Source organism: Schizosaccharomyces octosporus, assembly GCF_000150505.1.
Source record: "Schizosaccharomyces octosporus yFS286 unplaced genomic scaffold supercont6.3, whole genome shotgun sequence".
Lineage (NCBI taxonomy): Eukaryota > Fungi > Ascomycota > Schizosaccharomycetes > Schizosaccharomycetales > Schizosaccharomycetaceae > Schizosaccharomyces > Schizosaccharomyces octosporus.
In genome coordinates, this window is record NW_013185621.1 from 2,847,300 (window position 1) to 2,867,209 (window position 19,910).

General features: G+C 39.2%; 10 protein-coding genes across 10 annotated transcripts; 5 read left to right on the forward strand and 5 right to left on the reverse strand.

Moving 5' to 3' along the window:
* Positions 1–62: 62 nt before the first annotated feature.
* SOCG_01829 (phosphatidate cytidylyltransferase) lies at positions 63–2,388 on the reverse strand. The gene is made up of 3 exons (XM_013164782.1): positions 1,924–2,388; positions 1,663–1,802; positions 63–1,611 (listed from the first exon to the last, which is right to left on the reverse strand). Exons 1-3 carry the CDS (start codon positions 2,382–2,384, stop codon positions 770–772), a joined length of 1,443 nt encoding a protein of 480 aa, XP_013020236.1. The 5' UTR covers positions 2,385–2,388; the 3' UTR covers positions 63–769.
* SOCG_01830 (nucleoporin Nup82) lies at positions 2,323–5,304 on the reverse strand. The gene has a single exon (XM_013164783.1). The coding sequence runs from the start codon at positions 5,275–5,277 to the stop codon at positions 2,884–2,886; it is 2,394 nt and encodes a 797-aa protein (XP_013020237.1). The 5' UTR covers positions 5,278–5,304; the 3' UTR covers positions 2,323–2,883.
* Positions 5,305–5,659: 355 nt separating this feature from the next.
* SOCG_01831 (nuclear cap-binding complex small subunit) lies at positions 5,660–6,604 on the forward strand. Its single transcript, XM_013164784.1, has 3 exons — positions 5,660–5,927; positions 6,035–6,242; positions 6,293–6,604. The coding sequence occupies exons 1-3, from the start codon at positions 5,718–5,720 to the stop codon at positions 6,409–6,411; spliced, it is 537 nt and encodes a 178-aa protein (XP_013020238.1). The 5' UTR covers positions 5,660–5,717; the 3' UTR covers positions 6,412–6,604.
* SOCG_01832 (NADPH-adrenodoxin reductase Arh1) lies at positions 6,601–8,634 on the reverse strand. The gene is made up of 2 exons (XM_013164785.1): positions 7,990–8,634; positions 6,601–7,876 (listed from the first exon to the last, which is right to left on the reverse strand). Exons 1-2 carry the CDS (start codon positions 8,200–8,202, stop codon positions 6,674–6,676), a joined length of 1,416 nt encoding a protein of 471 aa, XP_013020239.1. The 5' UTR covers positions 8,203–8,634; the 3' UTR covers positions 6,601–6,673.
* SOCG_06137 (uncharacterized protein) lies at positions 8,429–9,404 on the forward strand. Its single transcript, XM_013165389.1, has one exon. The coding sequence runs from the start codon at positions 8,620–8,622 to the stop codon at positions 8,971–8,973; it is 354 nt and encodes a 117-aa protein (XP_013020843.1). The 5' UTR covers positions 8,429–8,619; the 3' UTR covers positions 8,974–9,404.
* Positions 9,337–12,703, forward strand: SOCG_01833 (CCAAT-binding factor complex subunit Php5). Its single transcript, XM_013164786.1, has one exon. It carries the CDS (start codon positions 10,242–10,244, stop codon positions 11,580–11,582), a length of 1,341 nt encoding a protein of 446 aa, XP_013020240.1. The 5' UTR covers positions 9,337–10,241; the 3' UTR covers positions 11,583–12,703.
* Positions 12,637–14,344, forward strand: SOCG_01834 (saccharopine dehydrogenase). The gene has a single exon (XM_013164787.1). It carries the CDS (start codon positions 12,770–12,772, stop codon positions 14,120–14,122), a length of 1,353 nt encoding a protein of 450 aa, XP_013020241.1. The 5' UTR covers positions 12,637–12,769; the 3' UTR covers positions 14,123–14,344.
* On the reverse strand, positions 14,259–14,909 carry SOCG_06140 (uncharacterized protein). The gene is made up of 3 exons (XM_013165390.1): positions 14,618–14,909; positions 14,410–14,536; positions 14,259–14,369 (listed from the first exon to the last, which is right to left on the reverse strand). The coding sequence occupies exons 1-3, from the start codon at positions 14,699–14,701 to the stop codon at positions 14,335–14,337; spliced, it is 246 nt and encodes an 81-aa protein (XP_013020844.1). The 5' UTR covers positions 14,702–14,909; the 3' UTR covers positions 14,259–14,334.
* Positions 14,854–18,019, reverse strand: SOCG_01835 (membrane transporter). Its single transcript, XM_013164788.1, has 4 exons — positions 17,795–18,019; positions 17,698–17,742; positions 17,608–17,628; positions 14,854–17,491 (listed from the first exon to the last, which is right to left on the reverse strand). Exons 1-4 carry the CDS (start codon positions 17,809–17,811, stop codon positions 15,001–15,003), a joined length of 2,574 nt encoding a protein of 857 aa, XP_013020242.1. The 5' UTR covers positions 17,812–18,019; the 3' UTR covers positions 14,854–15,000.
* SOCG_01836 (diphthamide biosynthesis protein Dph1) lies at positions 18,016–19,816 on the forward strand. Its single transcript, XM_013164789.1, has 2 exons — positions 18,016–18,395; positions 18,515–19,816. The coding sequence occupies exons 1-2, from the start codon at positions 18,201–18,203 to the stop codon at positions 19,625–19,627; spliced, it is 1,308 nt and encodes a 435-aa protein (XP_013020243.1). The 5' UTR covers positions 18,016–18,200; the 3' UTR covers positions 19,628–19,816.
* Positions 19,817–19,910: the final 94 nt, after the last annotated feature.

Consider the following 19,910-nt stretch of genomic DNA (forward strand, 5'->3'; position numbering starts at 1 on the left):
TTATTGTTTTTGGGCATTTCGGGTTTATTGATACATGGTCTACCCCGTCACTACAAGTATAATCGATAGTTCATGTTGATTCTATTTCTTTTATTAATATTGTATGTGAGGGTATTTTACGTTGTTTAGAAATTAGTCAATGAGCCGAATAATAAAATTAATCGAAGAAAAACGAATGCAAATATGATTTAATAATTGCACACTTCAATAATAAACAAGTAGACTTTTATGAATATAAACATAGGCCAGGACAAACAGTCAAGATTGAGTAAGTACAAAGAATTTACGGAGCAAAAGCATTAGTATTCAGGCTTGCTCAAGACCTGCGATGATAAAAAGCTTTAAATCACGGTTATGAAGACACATACAAAAGTATAAACATAGAGACGCGACGCAGAAAGACAAACAATACCATTAGCGTGCACCTGTTAATAAAAGACTAAAAGAACGGACAAGAAATATGAACAATAATTATTCTTAAAGAGTAAATTACACCATTCACGATTCCCTTGATATGTAAGACACAAGGATTACCTGCATAGATATAGACAATAGCATGAGAAAAGGGGAGAATGGTAGAAAATCAAACGAAGGACAACAAGCCAAGCCCGTGAAATAAAGAGAAACATAGCTTTTCGACGTGCTTCATTGTAACCACAATTACTCCTTCAATAGAAAAACGTACAACAGCTGAAAGAATTAATATACGCGAAGGCATATGATAGAGAAGAAGCACTAAAATAAAAACGCAGAGTGTTAGGCATATTCTTTAACGATTCCCTTTAAGAATTCTATTACAAATGGCATCAGCAGTTATTTTACCCTGGTCAACCAAATAATTTTGAAAATCTTCTAAGAGTCGCAATTGTTCCGGCGTTGTTAAAGTGGCTATAGCAGTATCCAAAATATCAGAGGTAGAAGAATTTTTTTCGGCGATAAAAGATTGAAAATACATGTAAACAAAAACACCGTTCAAAAACTGGCAGTCAACGCGATCGGTTAAGCCACCATGACCAGGAATAGAATCACCAAAGTCTTTAATTTTGAATGCTCTTTTCAGACCACTAGCGAAGAATCCACCAAAAGGAGCAACGAGGCTTGAGAAGGTAGCAAAAACTGCCAAGTGGAAGTAGATGGGAGCAAAGGTTACAGCTTCGGGAATATGCAAATATTGCACCAAAGAAGTTGGAACACTGTAGGTATGGGGTACAAATACAGAGTTCGGTGTGCAAGTTAAGCCAGTAAAGACTGAAGTTGAAAGATCTCTACTGGGACAAATAAAATAGTCAAACTGCATCAAAATAAAGGTTATCAAGGACCCAACAACGACTGTACACAACCAGCCACCCAGGAACCCTTCAATGGTTTTTTTAGGAGAAACTTCAATTAAAGGATGCTTACCAAACATCTTTCCACAAAGGTAAGCAAAGACATCGTTACATACAACATAGCAAACAGGGACAAAAAACCAGAAAAGACCTTCGAAAATGTTGTTGATGATGAAATGGGCCTGTCCGACAACAAGAAGCAATGTCATATGGGTCCAGCAAAACTGAGAAAACTGAAACTTGTATTTGCCCTTTTGAAGAGAAGCGACAAACAAAACGAAACCTAAATTCACTATTAGTTTTGGACTTTTTCATTTCCACCGCAATGCCTTACCCATGATATATAACATAAAGGAGATAAATCGATGATGGGATACTAGCGGTAGTACATAAGAATCATTTACAAACAGATGGTGGAAATAGGTGAATATACTTTCACCATAGGCATAGTACAAGGTGGTCATTAGGAAATACCTAAAAATGGTTAGACGTGTATTCCAAACGAAATGAAAAGAAAACAATAGAAGATTAACAATCCAAACCAATTCTGGGTAGACTTCCTTCATTGCATTCTTTTAATTTTTATCAATCTTACCAGTTGACAAATTTTGTCCAAGGTAAATCCTTTTCACGACTTGGAACACTTGCAATTGCAATCACTTCTTTATAAACGCCAATTTGAATCAAAGTAACCAATACAACAACCCAAAAATGACCCATCGCCAGCACTGAGAAAAACATTGCTATCATAATTAGCGTCCATACTGTACGCGTAATGAAGTTTTGACTAGGCTTTCTAGAATTCAGTGCTTTCTTTGCCTTTGTCGTTAGTTCAGATTGACCATCTTTCTTCATGGAAGGTATCGTCAATTTGGAGGATTCTTCTTGGTTTTCCTTCTCTGCAAGCGACTTCTTCACCGACCTTTTCCGTGCCATTTGTATCCTATTTAATTCTCTTTTAGTACGGTAAGATTCCGAACAACCAAATGCGTATCCAAACTGTTTCTTACTTAATGCGATATTGGCAGAGTAATGAATTTCAGACCCAAGGGACATATCAAAAAAAGCGAATTTGCGTTGGACTCCATTATAAGGAAAATGCCAATTAGTTTCGTGTTAAAATTCTTTATGAGATGCAACGATGTATCACAATGTAAATGGTTCTGTGTGAGTATTGAAAAAATTCATGTTCATGCTTGCTTGTTCTTTGTTTTGTTTTTCTTTGAAATTAAATTTCTTTCTTAGATTTTATATCGTTTAATTTACAATTTCATTTGTGATCCCTTGTTAACCTGAGATTGCCAAGTCATTTCACAGTCCAAGCAAACGTAAATAAATTCACATGGTCTATGATTTTTTTTCTCTAAAACCAAAACCAAATTTACAATATTGTAAATATCCATTTCAGAAACCCAGTCTTTTATCTTTCTTTGCAGTCATTGTAAGTGTTTGACGTTTTGCCGGTAGATTTTGAATGAGAAGGAACGGCATATGAAACTAGAAATAACCATGACTCATTAGTAAAACTTCCTTGACTTTCACGGATGAGCATTATTCAAATTTTTGTTTGGAGCGAAACAATCTTTGCCTTCATAATTTGTATCGACTTGTTTTGTTGAGTTAATAACTGCTTCAATTGATCCAAAGCAACCGGTTCTATTGAAGATGGACGAACGGAAGGCTTGGAAAATGTCGCTTTAGATTGCATATTTCCGTGTTGTAAAAGTGGCTTTATGCTTTGAAGTTTTTTCTCAATACCCCGTTCACCCAATATCCGCTCACGATAACGTTCTAACTCTCTCGCAAACGCTTTCTCTTGATCGCTCAAATTAGGTGAATGGACGTTCATGCACCGCTGTAATACAACATCTGCACGTCCTTCGCATTGCAAGATACGTTTTTCAAGATTAGCAAACCGTTTTGTATCCCATTCTTTTTGAGAAACAAGATTAAATCGTTTGTTAAGCTTTATTATATGATCGCGTTGACGTAGAAATTCTTCTTTTTGCAGGCCCAAACGATAGTGTAGTGCGATGATTCCTTGGTGGATTAAATCTAGATGGTCACGCATGCGGTTTACGGCTGTTCCAAGAAAACGGAGAGAATACGGAGACACGCCAAGTTTTCCGCCAAGTTCAGGTGGAACAATAAGACGCTCAGGAGATGTTTGAATGTAAGGATTTTCAAACGGTGATTGTAACAAGAGTGACTGATACATAAGGTTTTGAGAATCTGGTTCACGATTTATGCTGATGTGAAATGATTCCGACAAATCTTCGTTCTTGAAATCTCTGTCTATGGCTGGCATATCCAAGTGTTCGGATTCATCTATCACCGTAACCTGACGGTGTTTGGTCAAGTAAAGAAAAGCACTTCCTAAGGAGGGATATTTTATTTGCGTACAACCAACAACTGGATCTGCAGAAGTATTTAAAGGATTTGTATTCACACGTTCAATCACTTCTGTAGATTCAGGAATGGATGATAGAATATCCAGCAGTTCCTTTTTATCCCGAGCATTTTTGAAGTGTAGTTTGTTTTCATATAGCAGCCGTAAATCTCTGACCCAGGTTTCCACATCGATTGAATGAGCGCCATTAGCATGGTAAACTGTGAAAGTTAAAGGTGAAAAATGATCGTAATGTATAGTGGTGTAATCCGTCTTTGTAGTAAATGGTCTAAGCGTGTGAATTGGAGAGAGGACAAGAGGTTTGGAGGGTTCGTTACGTTGAGAAGGTAAAGACCATTTCCCAGATAATTTTGAAGGACACAAAAAGAGGTCAATTTGGCCAGAGGCTGTTGAAATAACTATCACATCTATCACTGGCGTTCCAAGAGAAACAATATCACAACAGTTGTCTAAGATATCATCACCGCGAAGAGGTTGAATTAAAAAGGGTCCTTGTAAAGCAGGTAAGAGTGTAAAATCATCAGGACGCTGAAGAGCAAGTACATTAGAAAAATTAGAAAACTCATTGCTGTCTTCTAACGAAAATCCACTTCGAGAATTTAGTTCCGAAGAGAGTGCTGCATCTCCAATCAGCTTTGTAATCCAGCGTAGAAGTTGTTGTGCATTCTCGGAATCTATACAAGTTTGATGATATTCAGAAACTTCTGATGACAATTGCTGAAGTATTGTACGTGAGATAAGTGCATGTCTTGGCATAACAGGACAAAGAGCGAAAACGTCTCCACTTATCGTCAAAATATATACAACAAAAGCACTCCAGCCATGTGTCGAATGGTTAAAGGTAAAAGAAACAGGGACATGTCCTTCCGCATCAACATCGAAAGCATTAGATGGTTTGTCGGAGAAAGAAAGTGGAATTGCATAGTCAGGATTTAGATAACCATTCTCAACTTCATATAAAGTTAAATGGGTTTCATTCAGTAATACCAAAGATCGGCCAGATCTTCCCAAAGGATGAAATCTAGCACAAATTACTGGGGAAGTCAACTTGATGATTCCAGCATAGTAGATAGGTTTTTCTGAAGAATTAGTCGAGTGACCTTGCGAACCTTTGAAACCTAATGAGCCAGTACTACCAAAAATTCCAGGAGTATTGTTGAAAGATTGGTTGAAAGAGGAAGAGGAAGAAGAAGAAGAAGGCTTTGCATCACCTTCTGAACGCAATCCCAAGACAACTACTTTCGACTTTCCAACAACAGCCAAGAATTTCCCATTAGGGCTTATGACAAGCTGAAAGATTGTAAAATTTAATTCAGGATGCGTTAATTTGGTAAAAGAAGTTGCTTCTGATCCTCCTTTATTATGCTTTACGTGTTCACAATCCACAAGTCGTACTTCATTACCCACTGCAACATACAGTTTCGTATCAAAAGAACACACTTGCTTCGGCAAAGGTTCTAGGTCATCTGTAGCTGTATGAATGCTTTTAAATGCAGGATGTTTCTCCAAAAGATCCGTCCATGAAAGATGCTGCGACATGTTCGGTGTCTAATTTCAGCTTCACCTACTTTTGACAGGATCCATATATTGCAGTATAGCGCAATGCGGTATATAGGATTTGTAGCTCGTTGCAGTACTGTAGTCAATAAACAAAATAACAAAAAAAAGAAAAATTGGGAAAGCCAGACGGTATAATTGAAGTGTGTATGGACGTTAATTAGAAAGATGATTCTTCCATTGGATCCATATAAACATTTCTCTATTTCGAGGAGGTTTTTGGTGAAGTTGCTTCAATTGGTAGCGATGCTCATCAACTTTAGCAGATGATAACATGGGCTGTATTACTATTTTGTTGATTAACTTGTTCTTTATATATAATTCTAAATTGATTCAGTATAGCCAGATCGATTGAGTTTCCGCTAAAGGATTATTTCACTTCTTCGCCCTCAGAAAGTACCTACATCAAGGCAATTGGTGAAATGGCATCAATCGCGCATTTAGATGCTCTTTCTCCCTACCTTTTACGCCGTTTTAGAAATAATGCGTCTGCTTTAGAGAATGTCAAAAAGAGCTGCTGCGTTTACGTTGGAAATTTATCATTTTACACAACAGAAGAGCAAATCTACACGCTCTTCTCAAAATGCGGTGAAGTTCGAAGAATTATAATGGGGGTGGATCGCTTTGCAAAGGTATGTACTATAACAATAAAGAAAAATGTTCTCGAGGTAGCGCTTGAGAGCTATCTATACTGGCTTTCTTGAGGGATTGCATAGTATACTAATACTAACGACCATAGACTCCTTGTGGTTTTTGCTTTGTTGAATACTATAAAAATGAGGATGCTCTTGATTGTTTGAAATATATTTCTGGTACTACTTTGGATGAGCGCATTATTCGAGCTGACTTGGATCCTGGTTATGAGGAAGGCCGACAATATGGACGTGGTGCTTCCGGTGGACAAGTGCGTGATGAAATGCGAGAGGAGTTTGATCCTGGACGTGGTGGTATGTAAAAGAATTTCACTCCCAGCTAAGTACTAACTCTACGGTTTTAGGGTATGGAAAGTTACACAAGGCATCTGATAGTAGAACACTGGCTAATTATTCCTCCATTTCTTCTGCACCGATGGGATCCTCTTTAGAATTACAAAGCAATCCAAGGTATCACCGGTAAAGGTAGGAATGAATTCTATGGAATACAACAGCGAAAAGCGGAAGCTTTTTTTTAATTACGAAAAAAAGAAAAAAGAAGAATGGTTTTTGTTCATTCGTAGACCTTGCAAAGTTATAATGATAAAGAGCAATCCTATGAATGTTATCAATGTATACAGTAGCAGAGTTTGAATGGAATAGAAGAAGAAAATTGTAGACTACACATTCATTTCATTTCATTTCATCTAATACATTATTTGTCAAATTTTTATACAAAGCATCCGTTACTTGTGTAAAACACGTAGGGCATCATCCCAGGTCCGAAACTTTTCACTGATTGACTCATGCTGCAAACCATTTTTAATTTCATGACCTTTAATAACTTCCCAATCTTTCCAAGTAACTACAGGTTTATTCAAAAAGGGTCGGATTCCGTCCCAACCAGCTTTTGTGCCTTCTAAGAAAGGCTCTCGGGCAAGCCAATCTTTGTACAATTTGTCTGCAGTGGAAAATGAATCCATCATCGTAGAAGCAATCACTCCGACAGGACCATTCTTCACCCATCCACTCACATACATGCCAGGAGCGATGTGTCCGTCATTATTGAGAATGACTCCACGAGTTGTATCAAAAGGAATGCCAAGTTCTTGCATACCAGGGATGGGCACACTTTTATATCCAATACTACGGACAACGGCTTGAGCGGGAATTTCAACGAAATCTTCTGAAGAATTGGATTCGTTGCGAATAGTTTCAGTCTTTTGAAACCTGACTTTTTCCACTTGACCATTTCGACCCAGAATTTCAACAGGAGTGAGACCAAATTCAAGTCCCCAAGACCTGGATGGATTCTGCAAAGGATCTGAGGAGGGTGGATTTTGCTGAGCGTCTTTAATTTTAGACTGTATAAGTTTAATCAAGCGCTTACGAGCACGGTCAAATGTACTGAGAGCCTCTTCTGAAAGGAATTGAAGAGAAGAGGTATACTGTGGAGCTAAAAATTTAGCAGAAGAAAGAGAAAACAGCTCTCGAAGCTCCTTTATAGTAAAAGACACAGATGTCAAGTCTCTTCTACCAACTATATGCAATCGTTCAAGAGCGCTTTTGTATAACTGCTGGACAAAGAGGGGATTAATATCAGTGGGAATTAGGTGTTCGGGCTTGCTAAGCATAATTCGGGCAATATCGAGCGAGACATTGCCTTGACCGATGACGACGAGATCTTTGAGACGAGACAGAGATAGTCCAACATTCTGGTGTCGAGGATCACTATTATACCAACCCACTAGTTGGCGTGCACTGTAGACACCGTGTAAGTGTTCACCAGGAATATTGAGGAGTTTATCGGATGATGAACCATAAGCATATACAAGAGCATCGTAATGCTGTGAAAGGGTAGAGAGAGGAATATCTTTGCCGACGCAAATATTTCCTAAAAAACGAAACTGATTACTGGTTGCAATTTCGGTAAACTTATGTTCCACTTGCTAAAAGAAGAGAGAGAGTTAATATATGAAAGAACGAAAGACAAGAAGTTATGAAACAATAGTTAGAGTGATACTATGTTCCAAGAGTAAGAATATTTTAAAATTTATCATACCTTGACTTCAGGATGGTCTGGAGCTACGCCGTATCGGACCAAGCCAAATGGGACGGGGCTTGCTTCATACATGTCAATCTTAATAGAAGGATCATTTCGAAACAGCCGATGAGCTGTATAGAAAGCCGCCGGACCAGAGCCTATGATGCCCACGACAGGACTTGAAGGCTGCGTAGAGTATCGACGAACCAAGGGCAACCACATCTTGGACATGGTGGGGTGAAAACAGCGATCAAGAAGACAAGGGAGGGACAATGCTATTTCGGTGAGAAAATTCCGGGAGGGATTGAAAAAATGAATGCACGAAATATAGTTCAACCGAAGGCGCTCACACAACTACCAAGAGTAATTTATAAACGCCAAGAAAAAACCAAGGAAACAAAAAAACAATCACCAAGGCAACAGCGATGAGTGAATTTATTAAAGTTGGTTTGAGAGACTTTCGTTCTCACCGCAAGACACAGAAACAAGCTGCCAGATCTTGCTGTTATACGAAAACAATGAAATAAAAAGATATATTCTGCTGAAAATACCAAAAACGAAGGATGCTACGATTGAAATGTTGTACTGGCTATTCTTGGCATATACCTAAGTTTAGGTCCCTAGGAACCTCCGTGTAAGAATAGACGTATGGATCATTATATGACTACGAAAAGGAAACCGAGAGGTTTACATACTAAGACGCTTACAACGAGGTATAGAGAAGTCAAAAAGGAAAACCAAAAACTCTTGTTTTTACGGGTTGAAACAGAATCGGTTTGCAAGATGAGCTTTCAAAGACTATTCATAATGAAAAGAAGGACGATGCTTGTACGAAGATTCAAAGAAATGAGAGGAAAAGTGCTGTATGACACAAACACGTCAAGACCCGTTGGATTCATCAGTGTCAAAAGCAAAGCCAAATTTTATCAATTACTTTTTTACATTCACAATTACGCTTACACTTTCAAGGGGGACCAAAGGACGATCCTGAGACAGCAGTGAGAGATGAATTGTGAACCCACGTACTCACTAGACCCCAAGAGATCAACAATTGCCCTGTCTTTTTTTCAATTCAATTCAATTCATTTCATTCCATTCAAGTTCAATTTTTCCTCTATTCATCTAATCTCTCTTATTTCCTACTGGGTATTTTCTTTTTTTTTTTTTTTTTTTGTTTTTTTTTTTAATTTCCTTTTCCTTGGGTTACTTTCCCTCTTTACTACAAACTCATATCTGATCACTCGATATTGCGATATAAGAATACAAGTATCATCAGTGCCACGATAGCACTGTTCCTCCACATCTGCCCGTACCTTGTTACTACGGTGAACTACCAAGGACAGCCAACCACCTTCTCTTAGCCACTAATATAAGCATCTTAACGATTTTCGTTAAATAAAGCCAGACTCAGAAAAACCAGTATTTTGGAAGTCTCTGAGAACGTAAATTCAGTTGGATTTGATATTTCTAGGTTATTTGCCTGGATCAGCTACGTATCTCGTGACAGCAGTTGGGTTCGTGAATGTTTGACTCTTAAGCGACACAACTCCTCCAAAGAACGGTTTTCATCGAAGTCTGTTTCCCATAACATCTTCTGTCTACTTGTCTTTCACATCCACTTTGTGCGTGGAAAAAGAGAGCCGACCGGCTCCATCTTCTGAACCGTCCCAACGTCTGGAAGGATTAAGCTTTTAGTACTATTTTGTTCGTTTCCGGACGTGATTGATTTAGTTGCTTGCTTTCTATCATTTTCAGCGAGGATTTTTCGATATAGATTGCCTTACTAGTTTTTATATTTCGACTCCTACTTGCAAAACTTGTGTTTTAATTTGTGACTAACGTCCATCCTTGGATTGCTCATCTTGATAGCTTTTCTTTAGTATTGTGGAATTTTTACTTTGAATATTCTTAGGAAAGGTATAGAGTCATTTATTGTATGCTTGATAACCTACAAGGATCTGGAACTTTCAAAGCAACATTAAGAGTCTTGTGTACAATAATTTCTTTATTTACTTTCCCTCCCCATCTGGTTTGCATTGCATAACGCGCCTAGTTGGACAATCATCTGTAGTGTTTTATTTTTTTTTCCTATTCATTTTACAGTTTGTTGCATTTCATTTTCCCTTTTTTTGATTGTGGTTATTCCTTTCTGTAGTTAGATTTGTTCTTGGTTTAAATTTGAATCGTTTGCGATTTCTCCCCCTTTTCTCACTTTCGTTTGAGCGTTCTTGATTACATCGTTTGTCCTTTGTTTCGGTAATTTTATCTCTATGAATTCCATTCCAGATTCCTACTCCTTAAAACAAGATTTTCCCGATGCTTTGGGTGATTTTGTCGACCCTTCTCACCCTCAAATGCGGATGAATTATAACCATCCGTCAGCATCGGCGTCTGTCTCTTCGGTTCCTCCTGGCCAGCCCGCTCCTACAAGTGCTGCACCAGATGTTGATCCTTCCACTGTAAATCCTTATGTTCAAAATACTTCTCTGGACATTTCCAGCCCATTTGATAATGTTACCCAGGGGTTGACTGGTGCTGATGCTGAAGCTCTCGCTGAATATTGGCAGAAAGCCATCGATACACTGGAAAATAATGACCAGGCCATCAAAACATTGCATCTTCCATTGGCCCGTATCAAAAAGGTAATGAAAACCGACGAAGAGGTCCGCAACAAAATGATATCCGCTGAAGCTCCTTTCCTCTTTGCCAAGGGAAGCGAAATTTTTGTTACCGAACTGACAATGCGTGCTTGGTTACTCGCAAAGAAGAACCAGCGACGAACTCTTCAGCGATCCGATATTGCCAATGCCATCTCAAAATCCGAAATGTATGATTTTTTAATAGACATTATTTCAAAAGATAATGTTTCTCCTGCCCCTTCAGTATCTCAATCTCAAGTTGTTAACCAGTCTACCGCGATGCCTTCAACCCCCTCTGTTTCTGGAATTCCCTCTTATCCTGGACAATCCGGAATGCCTTCTCATTCGATAGGTTACCCTATGGGATCCGGTGGTGTTCAACCTGCGTACTCCTCTCAAATGGCAGCTGCTAACCAAAGGGCGATGCACTATGGCTCTCATCCAGCCTCTGGGTATTTGCCTGTTCAAGAAATGGAACAATCTCTCATGTTTAAACAACCAGGTATGGGCCCTGATTACCAACAAATGCAAATGCCTGAAGCTTCTATGAACATGGCTCCCGTGAATGCTCCGCGTCCCGTCATGGTCGCTCCGTATATGGCTGAGCATCTGTATCGATACCCTCCGACTCATTTAGAATCCGGAACATCTGCTTTCCGGTTTCCCTCAGGCATGAGGTATCAACAAATGGGACCTCCCATACAAGGCTTACAAAGGGAAAATATAGGACCTTCGCATTTACATGAGCATCCTGCGTATGCACACCCTCCTCATCAGTCTTCTCCGCCGCAACATTATGACCCTCAACCTCCTCAACAACCACAACCACAGCAACCCCAACAAAGATTCTATCCTCAACCCAGTCCGATGTTTTACCAATCACATCAACCTCAAGGCCTTCATAATCCGAATGCTGTTCCTTATCGAACTCAACCGCATCCCATGTCACGCTTTTCTCATCAAAACCAGTAAAACTGCTTTTCTACAAAATTATCAAAAGTTCTTTTTATTTAATGCCTTGAGGATTATATTTTGTTTGCTAAACAAACAGTTTAATTTGCTATATGCGGAAACATCTCGAAATGTTGTTTCCGAACCTTTTAAATTCTATAATATTCTTGTTCCGGAGTGTGTTTTACAAAACGTAGGTACTCAAACATTACTTAGAAAGACATGGATTCTATGACACTTTTAATTATTATCTTTTTGTCTATATTTTGACTTGATCTATCCTCAATACACCATTTTTTGTAATGACCTGAGAGCTATTTTAACAACTCAAACTTATCTTCCTCTTTTCTTTTAACAATACAGCAATGGTTTTCTATTTCCCCAAATAATACCTACCTTCCAGACTCCGCGCTAACAGGGAGATCTCATATTCATATTCCATCAGAAGATTGGCATACAGTTTCTAACCATATTCGATCAACTATATATACGTATATTGGCAATGTTTTGGATCATTAAAAGGGTAGTTGCTATTACTATAGTCTAACGGCTAATACACATTTAGGCCCTTCAAGCTAAACGGTATTCATAAAAGAACAACCAAGACTAGCTGAAAGGCCACCAACCATGGCCACTGGAACTCGAGGTAATGAGTCCAGCGGTGCATGGCAGCTTATTCTACTCCTGCACCAGAACTACACAGTTGATTAAGGAGCAACTGGTAGGCAGAAAGAGGAGATACTTTTGCTGAAATCTGCAAACTGCTTCAGTTATTCAAAGTAACAGCAAGTTGCACCTAGAAGATTTTAAACTACGATTTCTTCTATCATTAAACTAGAAATTAAACTCCTGTCTAGCAACCCACAAGCTGCAACATTACTGCTGCTTTTAAAACTTTTATGTCTTCATATTGGTTTATGAATAATTGACAATATGAAGAACGTAAAGTAAAAGCTATCATCTTCATATAAACCTTGGCCTGCATATCGTGACTGTTTTTGTTTATAGAAAATTTTCAGTATGCGCTGAATCACGGAGATCTCGGATTTTGAATTATCAAGGATTTTATCTTTAGTAATTCGTTTGCATAATCTATATTTTTATATATAGAAAGAGACAGGGAATCTGCAGATATCTTCAGTTTGTCAAATTGAACGAAACGTCCGTTTGCAAACTTACTTAGTATAAAAAAAAGGAAATATTAAAAAATGCCTTCAGTTTTGCTTCTTGGTTCTGGATTCGTTGCATTGCCAACATTGGAATACTTGGCCCAGCGAAAGGGAAATGCTGTCACCGTTGCATGCAGAACCCTTTCTAAGGCTGAAGCTTTAATCAAGGGTGTTCCTAACTCTAAAGCTATCGCTTTAGACGTTGCTGACGAGGCTGCTTTGGAAAAGGCGGTTTCTGAACACGATCTTACTATTAGTTTGATTCCATATACCTATCATGCAACTGTCATGAAAGCTGCCATCAAGCACGGCAAACACGTTTGCACCACCAGTTATGTTAACCCCCATATGGCCGAGTTAGAGGAATCTGCTAAAAAGGCTGGTTCCATTTGTATGAATGAAATCGGTGTTGATCCTGGTGTTGATCATTTGTATGCCATCAAGACTATTGAAGAAGTCCATAATGAAGGTGGAAAAATCAAGTCCTTCGTTTCTTACTGTGGTGGTCTTCCTGCTCCTGAAGACTCCAACAATCCTTTGGGTTACAAGTTCTCTTGGTCTTCCCGTGGTGTCTTGTTGGCCCTTCGTAACTCTGCTAAGTTCTATGAAGGCGGCAAGATAGTCAACATTGAAGGTAAGGACTTGATGGAAACTGCCAAGCCTTACTTTATCTACCCTGGTTATGCTTTCGTTTGTTATCCTAACCGTGACTCTACTGTTTTTAAGGAGCGTTACCAAATTCCCGAGGCCGAAACTATCATCCGTGGTACTTTGCGTTACCAAGGTTTCCCCGAATTCATTCACTGCTTGGTCGATCTCGGCTTCCTCGAAGACACTCCCCGTGAGTACTTAGACCCCAAGGGTACCGCCTTACCCTGGAAGGAAGTCACCGCTCGTGTTATCAACGCCGCCTCTTCTTCTGAATCTGATTTGGTCAAGGCCATCTCTTCCGCTCACCAATTCAAGGATTCCGATGACAAGAAGCGTATTATCAATGGTCTCAAGTGGCTCGGTATGTTTTCTGAAAAGACTGTTACTCCTCGTGGAAATCCTTTGGATACTTTGTGTGCCACTTTAGAGGAACTCATGCAATACGAAGAAGGTGAGCGTGATATGCTTATCTTACAACACAAGTTCGAGGTAGAAACCAAGGAAGGTAAGCTCCAAACCCGTACTTGCACTCTTCTTGACTATGGTGTTCCCGGTGGTTACACATCTATGGCTAAGCTTGTCGGTATTCCATGTGGTATCGCTTCTCAACAAATTCTTGACGGTGTTATTAACACCCCTGGTGTTTTGGCTCCTAATGATATGAAGCTCTGCGCTCCTTTGATTGACGAGCTTGCCAAGGAAGGCATTGTGATTCATGAGGAAGTCATTGATCAAGAATAAATGACGGTTTCTTAGTTGTGTACTATTACCCCTTTTGCTTTTATGTTTCATAGCCCTTACTTTGTTTAATAGTCTTGCCCTGTAGTTTGAATGAACAAATAATCCATCATTACTATAATTAAAGATTGTTATGACTCCCGAAGCTGCATCAAGACGTGCATATAAAAATTGGATAGTTCATTAGTTCGTACGTGTAATGAAAGATTATACCGCTATTTTAAACTGGCTGCCAACGTTTCCAATTCCGCTACATATTGTTAATCGTAGTCAGAATTGATCCCGCATACCTTTTTTTTCAGCTTCCTCCTCCTTTGAATTCATTTTCCACCAGAGAAGATCAAGACCGTAATATGTAGTCAAAGCGAACAACATAACCTTCCCTAAAGGTCTTGCGTAGTTTTTGTAAAACATTATCTTTATTAATGTTAGCTACTGTAACTCTGGCTATGGTTTCACCTAAATTGACTTTGCAAAACGAATCATGGAGATACTTACGTGTGGAGACGGCTGTTGAGTTTGACTGTATAATCTTCTCTGGATAAGAAGCGGTTTTGTATATCCTTTCTTGAAGAAAACCATTCTAGCAAACTTTTACTTGGTTTCCTAAGATGTTTCTCGTGAGTACGCTTGGTGAACGTCGGTGCCAAAAGTGGGTAAACACTTGGTCAATTGAGTCGTGATAGCGCCCAATACGTTCTCATACTTCCCATGCTATGTTGTAATAAAGAATTATACAATTTGATTAAAAAATAGCTTTATTACAATTATTAAAAGTCTCAAAAGTTTCGAGAGTTCTATTAACTTCATAATATCTGCTGCATATATGTATAAATCTAATTCAAAAACAATTAAAATAAATACATAAACATAAAGCTGATCTAGAAACCCAATACCCGCATAATAGAAGTACCGACTATTAGCAAAGCAGTGAATGATATAAGAGTAGCTGGGATTCCGGCCTTTAAGAAATCGGTCACCTTCAAATAACGCTTTCCCATTTCATTTTCCATCATAATGGCTGTCATATTTGGAAAACCGCTGGTCGGTAATGCCATTGCAATACTGCACATTAAACCACAAGCCATTACAAATATACGAGGATGGGGGTCACTTAACCGGCTACCAACTTCGTGAATGACTGGCAAAACAATCATGGCAGCCACCATATGCGAAACGAATGTGGCTACAACTAGTGTCAACAAGGAAAACACTAACAGTACCTTGAATGTGTCCAAGGATGAAACCGCATTTCCGATGTTAAGCGCTATTAGCTCTAGAAGTCCAGATGAAGACACTGTTTTACCCAATGCAACACCACCCATTGCTAAGACAATGACGGTCCATAAAAAATTATTGAAGTCCTCTTTCGTCAGGAGACCAGTACCAAAGAAGACGATAATAGGTATTAAAGCAATTACACCCATGTCCCCAAAAATTTCATCGTAACGTCGCTCAAGACACCAGAGTATAATTGTTGCAATAGTTACGAAAGAAATAAACGACTGTGTTTTGGTAAATTTATCTCTACTTGGACGAATCTTAGCTAATACAACGCGTTCTGATGAAGAAGACAGAAACAGCAAAAATACCCAAACGCCCAAGACACACACTGTACAAACTGGTATGGATACCGCAAACCATTCCCCCCAACCAGGTGAAGGATCCATGTTTTGCAGCGCAATAATATTTTGCGGAGAAGCGATAGGAGAAGCCATACCTCCAATATTTGATGCAAGTGCGATGCCAATTAGTAGAATTTTTGCATAATCAGACTCAGCTGGAAGATTCCTTAAAAGGGGCTGTATGATGGAGAAGCAAAGAATTGGAGCTGCAACGTTACTAATCCACATGCTGGCAAACATAGCGACTATCATATTCATCAACAATACATTTCTTGGCTTTTGACCAGCACGGGCAAGAATAGAAGTGGCGAGCCGTTTTGCGATCTGATACTTACTCAGTGCTGCAGCGATCGTAAAGCCTCCCAAGAGCAATACAATCGTTGGATTCCACATAGAAGCAAAGATGACTTTAGTCGATTCTTTTCCGGGCAAGGGGGATCCATCCTCAGCACGTAAAATTCGTAGAAAAGCGGTAAAGAAGGGAACGAGGAAAGAGGTAACGAAAAGAGGGACAGCTTCCGTAGCCCATAGCAGGGAAACTAGCACAAGGAGTGCCATGCAGTTATTTTGTTCTGTATTATCAATCATGGGGTACATTAAAATAGCAATAAATAAAGAAAATATAACAATTATAGTGAGGAGCGTAGAGCTCAAAAAGAACCTTGGAATCTTGACGTCTCCAAATTTGGTACGAATGACTATGTATTTGGATGAAAGCGGGTCTTTGTTGTTGACTGATACTACCGATTGGAGAGCCGAAATACGTGCAGCCTCAGTTCTGCGTTCTATTGCAATCATCTCTCTCCAGACGGTATTCCGCTCCCAATCAACATACTCACGAAGATGCCCACGAAGGCGGCGAATAGCAACAAAAGTATCTCCCCGGCAACACAAGTTTGCGTACCATTCAGTCACTTTATTTAAACATACTGTCAATGCGTCACGAACTTCAGCCCGGAAAGGGTACGTCTCATTTATATGGCGCATGTATGGCTCACGCAAACTGCTTCCAAGAGTTTTGTCATACTTCTTAAGGATCTTTGAAAACCCTGTCCAGTTAAGCTGTACATACGACATAAGATCATGAATGGAAATGTAAAGCTGAGTAATTTTCCGCTTCAAAGAAACAAAGTTTTCATATGCCATGATATCAGACGGATACTGTTCAACCAACAAATGGTGATGTTCAGCTGTATCTTCCTCTTCATCATCTTCCTCTTCATCATCATCCTCTTCATCGTCCTCGGGAGTCCCTACAGAAACGTCTTTCTGAAGAGCTGAATTTGAATGCTCAGACTTTAATATAGCAGTAGATTCTACTCGAGATACCGGTGGTGGATTATTAAGGTTTCCGTCACTGCCAGTGGCACCGTTGACATAGATTTGATGATCGGAGGCCGTAGAAGTCGGTACCTCTTGACTGATGGTGGAGTCACGAAGATGTCGGATATTCTTGGAATCCTTTTTGGGTCGTATAGCACTTCGTGTGCCATCTCCACTGCTGCCTTGTTTTCCGAAGCCATACTCTAATGCATAGTTGTCATACTCTACGTTCAGTTTTCCAAAGGTCTCTTCGATTTCCCGCTCTTTCGGGCTATAAAAATTTACTATTCCATCAAGTTCTTTGTCGAGGCTTGAACGAAATCGGTCATCTGGGAGTGACTGTATTTGATGGTTTAAAAGTCCCGTTTCTTCATCGACTCTTTCTAACGGGCGACCAATTTGCTCATGTTCAAGAGCATATATACTTCCAGATAGTTAGTTCATACGTTCATACTCACTCTTGCTTGTAAGCACAACACATAATTAAACCTTCCAGACGAGCTCTAGTGCTGCAACTCCAAACCTTTCCGAGTTACTTACAGCTTCTTTAGATTAGAATAACTATTCCCTCAGGTCTGCATTAGCAAATTTGTCGAGAACTTAACTTCCTACTCCTGAACTCAAACATACGCTATGTAGCTTTCCGACCATTCCGGAACGGCATTGAATTGAAGACTGTGTACATATGTTAGCAATTGCCAACCATCTCTCGAATTCACTTCTATACCTGTGACTAAACTTCATTGAAAGAAACCGTCTAGCATTCCATACAACAAAAAAAGAGAGCCACCTTAGACGTTCAGTCTATCTTCCACAAAATACTTTAAGAAATGGAAATTTGAACGGTTTTTTCTAAAAACGTTATTTATGTGAAATGTTATTGCGCACAACCTTGTCCCTTTAGTTGGATAGGAATTCTGTATAGTGAAGCCATACGCAATACGCAAAACTCATTAGAGCAGAGAGGATGTTCTCAAATATCAACTTGGCAAAAACAAGCCATTGCTTGCTTGTATTGGATTACAAGGCAATAAAAGAACGGAGATTTTGTTTTTTAAGAGATTTATTTAGAAAATTACAATTATCAGTTTGTGGCATCGAAATTTGAAATCGTTTACCTTACTGAAATCACAATGGCTGAAGTAAAAAAAGTCCCAAAAAAAAGGTTTGTTGGAAAAAACGTAAAAAAGGATAATATTTCTGGAGCATCGAAAGATGTAGAGGACACACAGCTGGTTAATACGCGCGTTAAGAGTTCAGGACGAATGGCAACTCGGATTCCCGAAGAAATATTAAATGATAAAGGCATTAATGAAGCTGTGAAATTGGTATGTTAATATATGAGTACGATCACTAGTCATTGGTTTGCAGCACATCGATGAGTTAGTGTCTTATGGAGAGCGATTTATGGAGAATAAGCTTGACATGAAACTAACGGTATATATAGCTTCCCCAAAATTACAATTTTGAAGTTCATAAAACCATTTGGCATATACGCATGAGAAAAGCAAAGCGTGTTGCTTTACAGCTTCCAGAAGGATTGTTGATGTTTGGGTGTATATTGTCTGATATATTTGAACAATTTTGCCAGGTAGAGACAATTATTATGGGAGATGTCACTTATGGTGCTTGTTGCATTGATGATTTTACAGCGCGAGCTCTTGGGTGTGATTTCTTGGTTCATTACGGTCATTCTTGTCTTGTACCCGTGGATCAGACACCAATTAAGGTGTTATATGTGTTTGTCGATATTAAAGTTGATTTGGGCCACATTATTGGATCTTTAAAACAAAATCTTCCTTCAAAATCAAAACTGGCTTTGGTTGGTACGATTCAGTTTGTTGGTTCTTTAAATACAATTAAAGAAGAATTAGAGAAAGTAGAGGAAGATGGTAAAGGAGGATTTTATTCAGTGATTCCTCAAGCCAAGCCTTTGTCTCCCGGTGAGGCTCTTGGATGTACGTCTCCGTACATTGACAGAAACGTCGTAGATGCTGTTGTTTACATTGGTGATGGTCGATTCCATCTGGAATCTGTCATGATTGCCAATCCCGGACTGCCTGCATATCGGTACGATCCTTATTCACATGTCTTAACGATAGAGTCGTATGCCCACGAAGAAATGAAAGAAATTCGACACTCGGCGATTGAGAAAGCCAGGAGTGCAAAGAAGTTTGGTCTAATTCAAGGCACCCTTGGTAGACAAGGGTCGCCAAAGGTTTTGGATAACTTGAAAGAAACATTGAGAAAGAGCAAAAAAGAGTTCGTAACTGTATTGATGTCTGAAATTTTTCCAGACCGTTTGGCACAGTTTACGGATGTGGATGCTTGGGTTCAAGTTGCATGCCCGAGATTGTCTATAGATTGGGGTTATGCTTTTCCAGCACCGCTTTTAACTCCCTATGAAGCCTCTGTCGCCTTTCAGGCTGCACCATGGCGTGAAGTCTATCCTATGGACTTCTATGCAACCAATTCACTGGGCAACTGGACTCCTAACAATCCTGAAAATCGACCATTGCCACCCAGGAAAAAAGTGGAGCGTGCTGCTGCTGCTTCTTAAAGAAAAAGAAAAATATAGGTATAAAATACACAGATAACATGGGATCGACATCGGTGAAGTCAGGTATGTAAGCATAATACCAATTGCACTCAATCGGGACAAATTCAGCGTTTTAATAAAAAAATTAGGACATAGAAGGTTATAATTAATTATTAATAAAATTTTGCGACGTTAGTTCTTTACTACTGGTACCATCATTGTTAAGTAGAACAATAATGGACTACTGAGGAATTGAAGCTTTCTATGATGAATAAAGAGTCTCCTCTATTTATTAAAAAAGGTT

Coding starts and splice junctions, on each gene's coding strand:
- SOCG_01829 (XM_013164782.1), bottom strand. CDS start 2,384: ATGTCCCTTGGGTCTGAAATTCATTACTCTGCCAATATCGCATTAAGT. Junction 1,803..1,923: donor TGGACAAAATTTGTCAACTG/GTAAGATTGATA, acceptor AACCATTTTTAG/GTATTTCCTAATGACCACCT. Junction 1,612..1,662: donor CTTTATGTTATATATCATGG/GTAAGGCATTGC, acceptor TAGTGAATTTAG/GTTTCGTTTTGTTTGTCGCT.
- SOCG_01830 (XM_013164783.1), bottom strand. CDS start 5,277: ATGTCGCAGCATCTTTCATGGACGGATCTTTTGGAGAAACATCCTGCA.
- SOCG_01831 (XM_013164784.1), top strand. CDS start 5,718: ATGGCATCAATCGCGCATTTAGATGCTCTTTCTCCCTACCTTTTACGC. Junction 5,928..6,034: donor GGGTGGATCGCTTTGCAAAG/GTATGTACTATA, acceptor TAACGACCATAG/ACTCCTTGTGGTTTTTGCTT. Junction 6,243..6,292: donor GTTTGATCCTGGACGTGGTG/GTATGTAAAAGA, acceptor CTACGGTTTTAG/GGTATGGAAAGTTACACAAG.
- SOCG_01832 (XM_013164785.1), bottom strand. CDS start 8,202: ATGTCCAAGATGTGGTTGCCCTTGGTTCGTCGATACTCTACGCAGCCT. Junction 7,877..7,989: donor CAGACCATCCTGAAGTCAAG/GTATGATAAATT, acceptor CTCTTCTTTTAG/CAAGTGGAACATAAGTTTAC.
- SOCG_06137 (XM_013165389.1), top strand. CDS start 8,620: ATGGATCATTATATGACTACGAAAAGGAAACCGAGAGGTTTACATACT.
- SOCG_01833 (XM_013164786.1), top strand. CDS start 10,242: ATGAATTCCATTCCAGATTCCTACTCCTTAAAACAAGATTTTCCCGAT.
- SOCG_01834 (XM_013164787.1), top strand. CDS start 12,770: ATGCCTTCAGTTTTGCTTCTTGGTTCTGGATTCGTTGCATTGCCAACA.
- SOCG_06140 (XM_013165390.1), bottom strand. CDS start 14,701: ATGGTTTTCTTCAAGAAAGGATATACAAAACCGCTTCTTATCCAGAGA. Junction 14,537..14,617: donor CTCAACAGCCGTCTCCACAC/GTAAGTATCTCC, acceptor ACATTAATAAAG/ATAATGTTTTACAAAAACTA. Junction 14,370..14,409: donor GGAGGAAGCTGAAAAAAAAG/GTATGCGGGATC, acceptor AACAATATGTAG/CGGAATTGGAAACGTTGGCA.
- SOCG_01835 (XM_013164788.1), bottom strand. Junction 17,629..17,697: donor TGGTCGGAAAGCTACATAGC/GTATGTTTGAGT, acceptor CTGAGGGAATAG/TTATTCTAATCTAAAGAAGC. Junction 17,492..17,607: donor TATTCTAATCTAAAGAAGCT/GTAAGTAACTCG, acceptor ACTATCTGGAAG/TATATATGCTCTTGAACATG.
- SOCG_01836 (XM_013164789.1), top strand. CDS start 18,201: ATGGCTGAAGTAAAAAAAGTCCCAAAAAAAAGGTTTGTTGGAAAAAAC. Junction 18,396..18,514: donor TTAATGAAGCTGTGAAATTG/GTATGTTAATAT, acceptor CGGTATATATAG/CTTCCCCAAAATTACAATTT.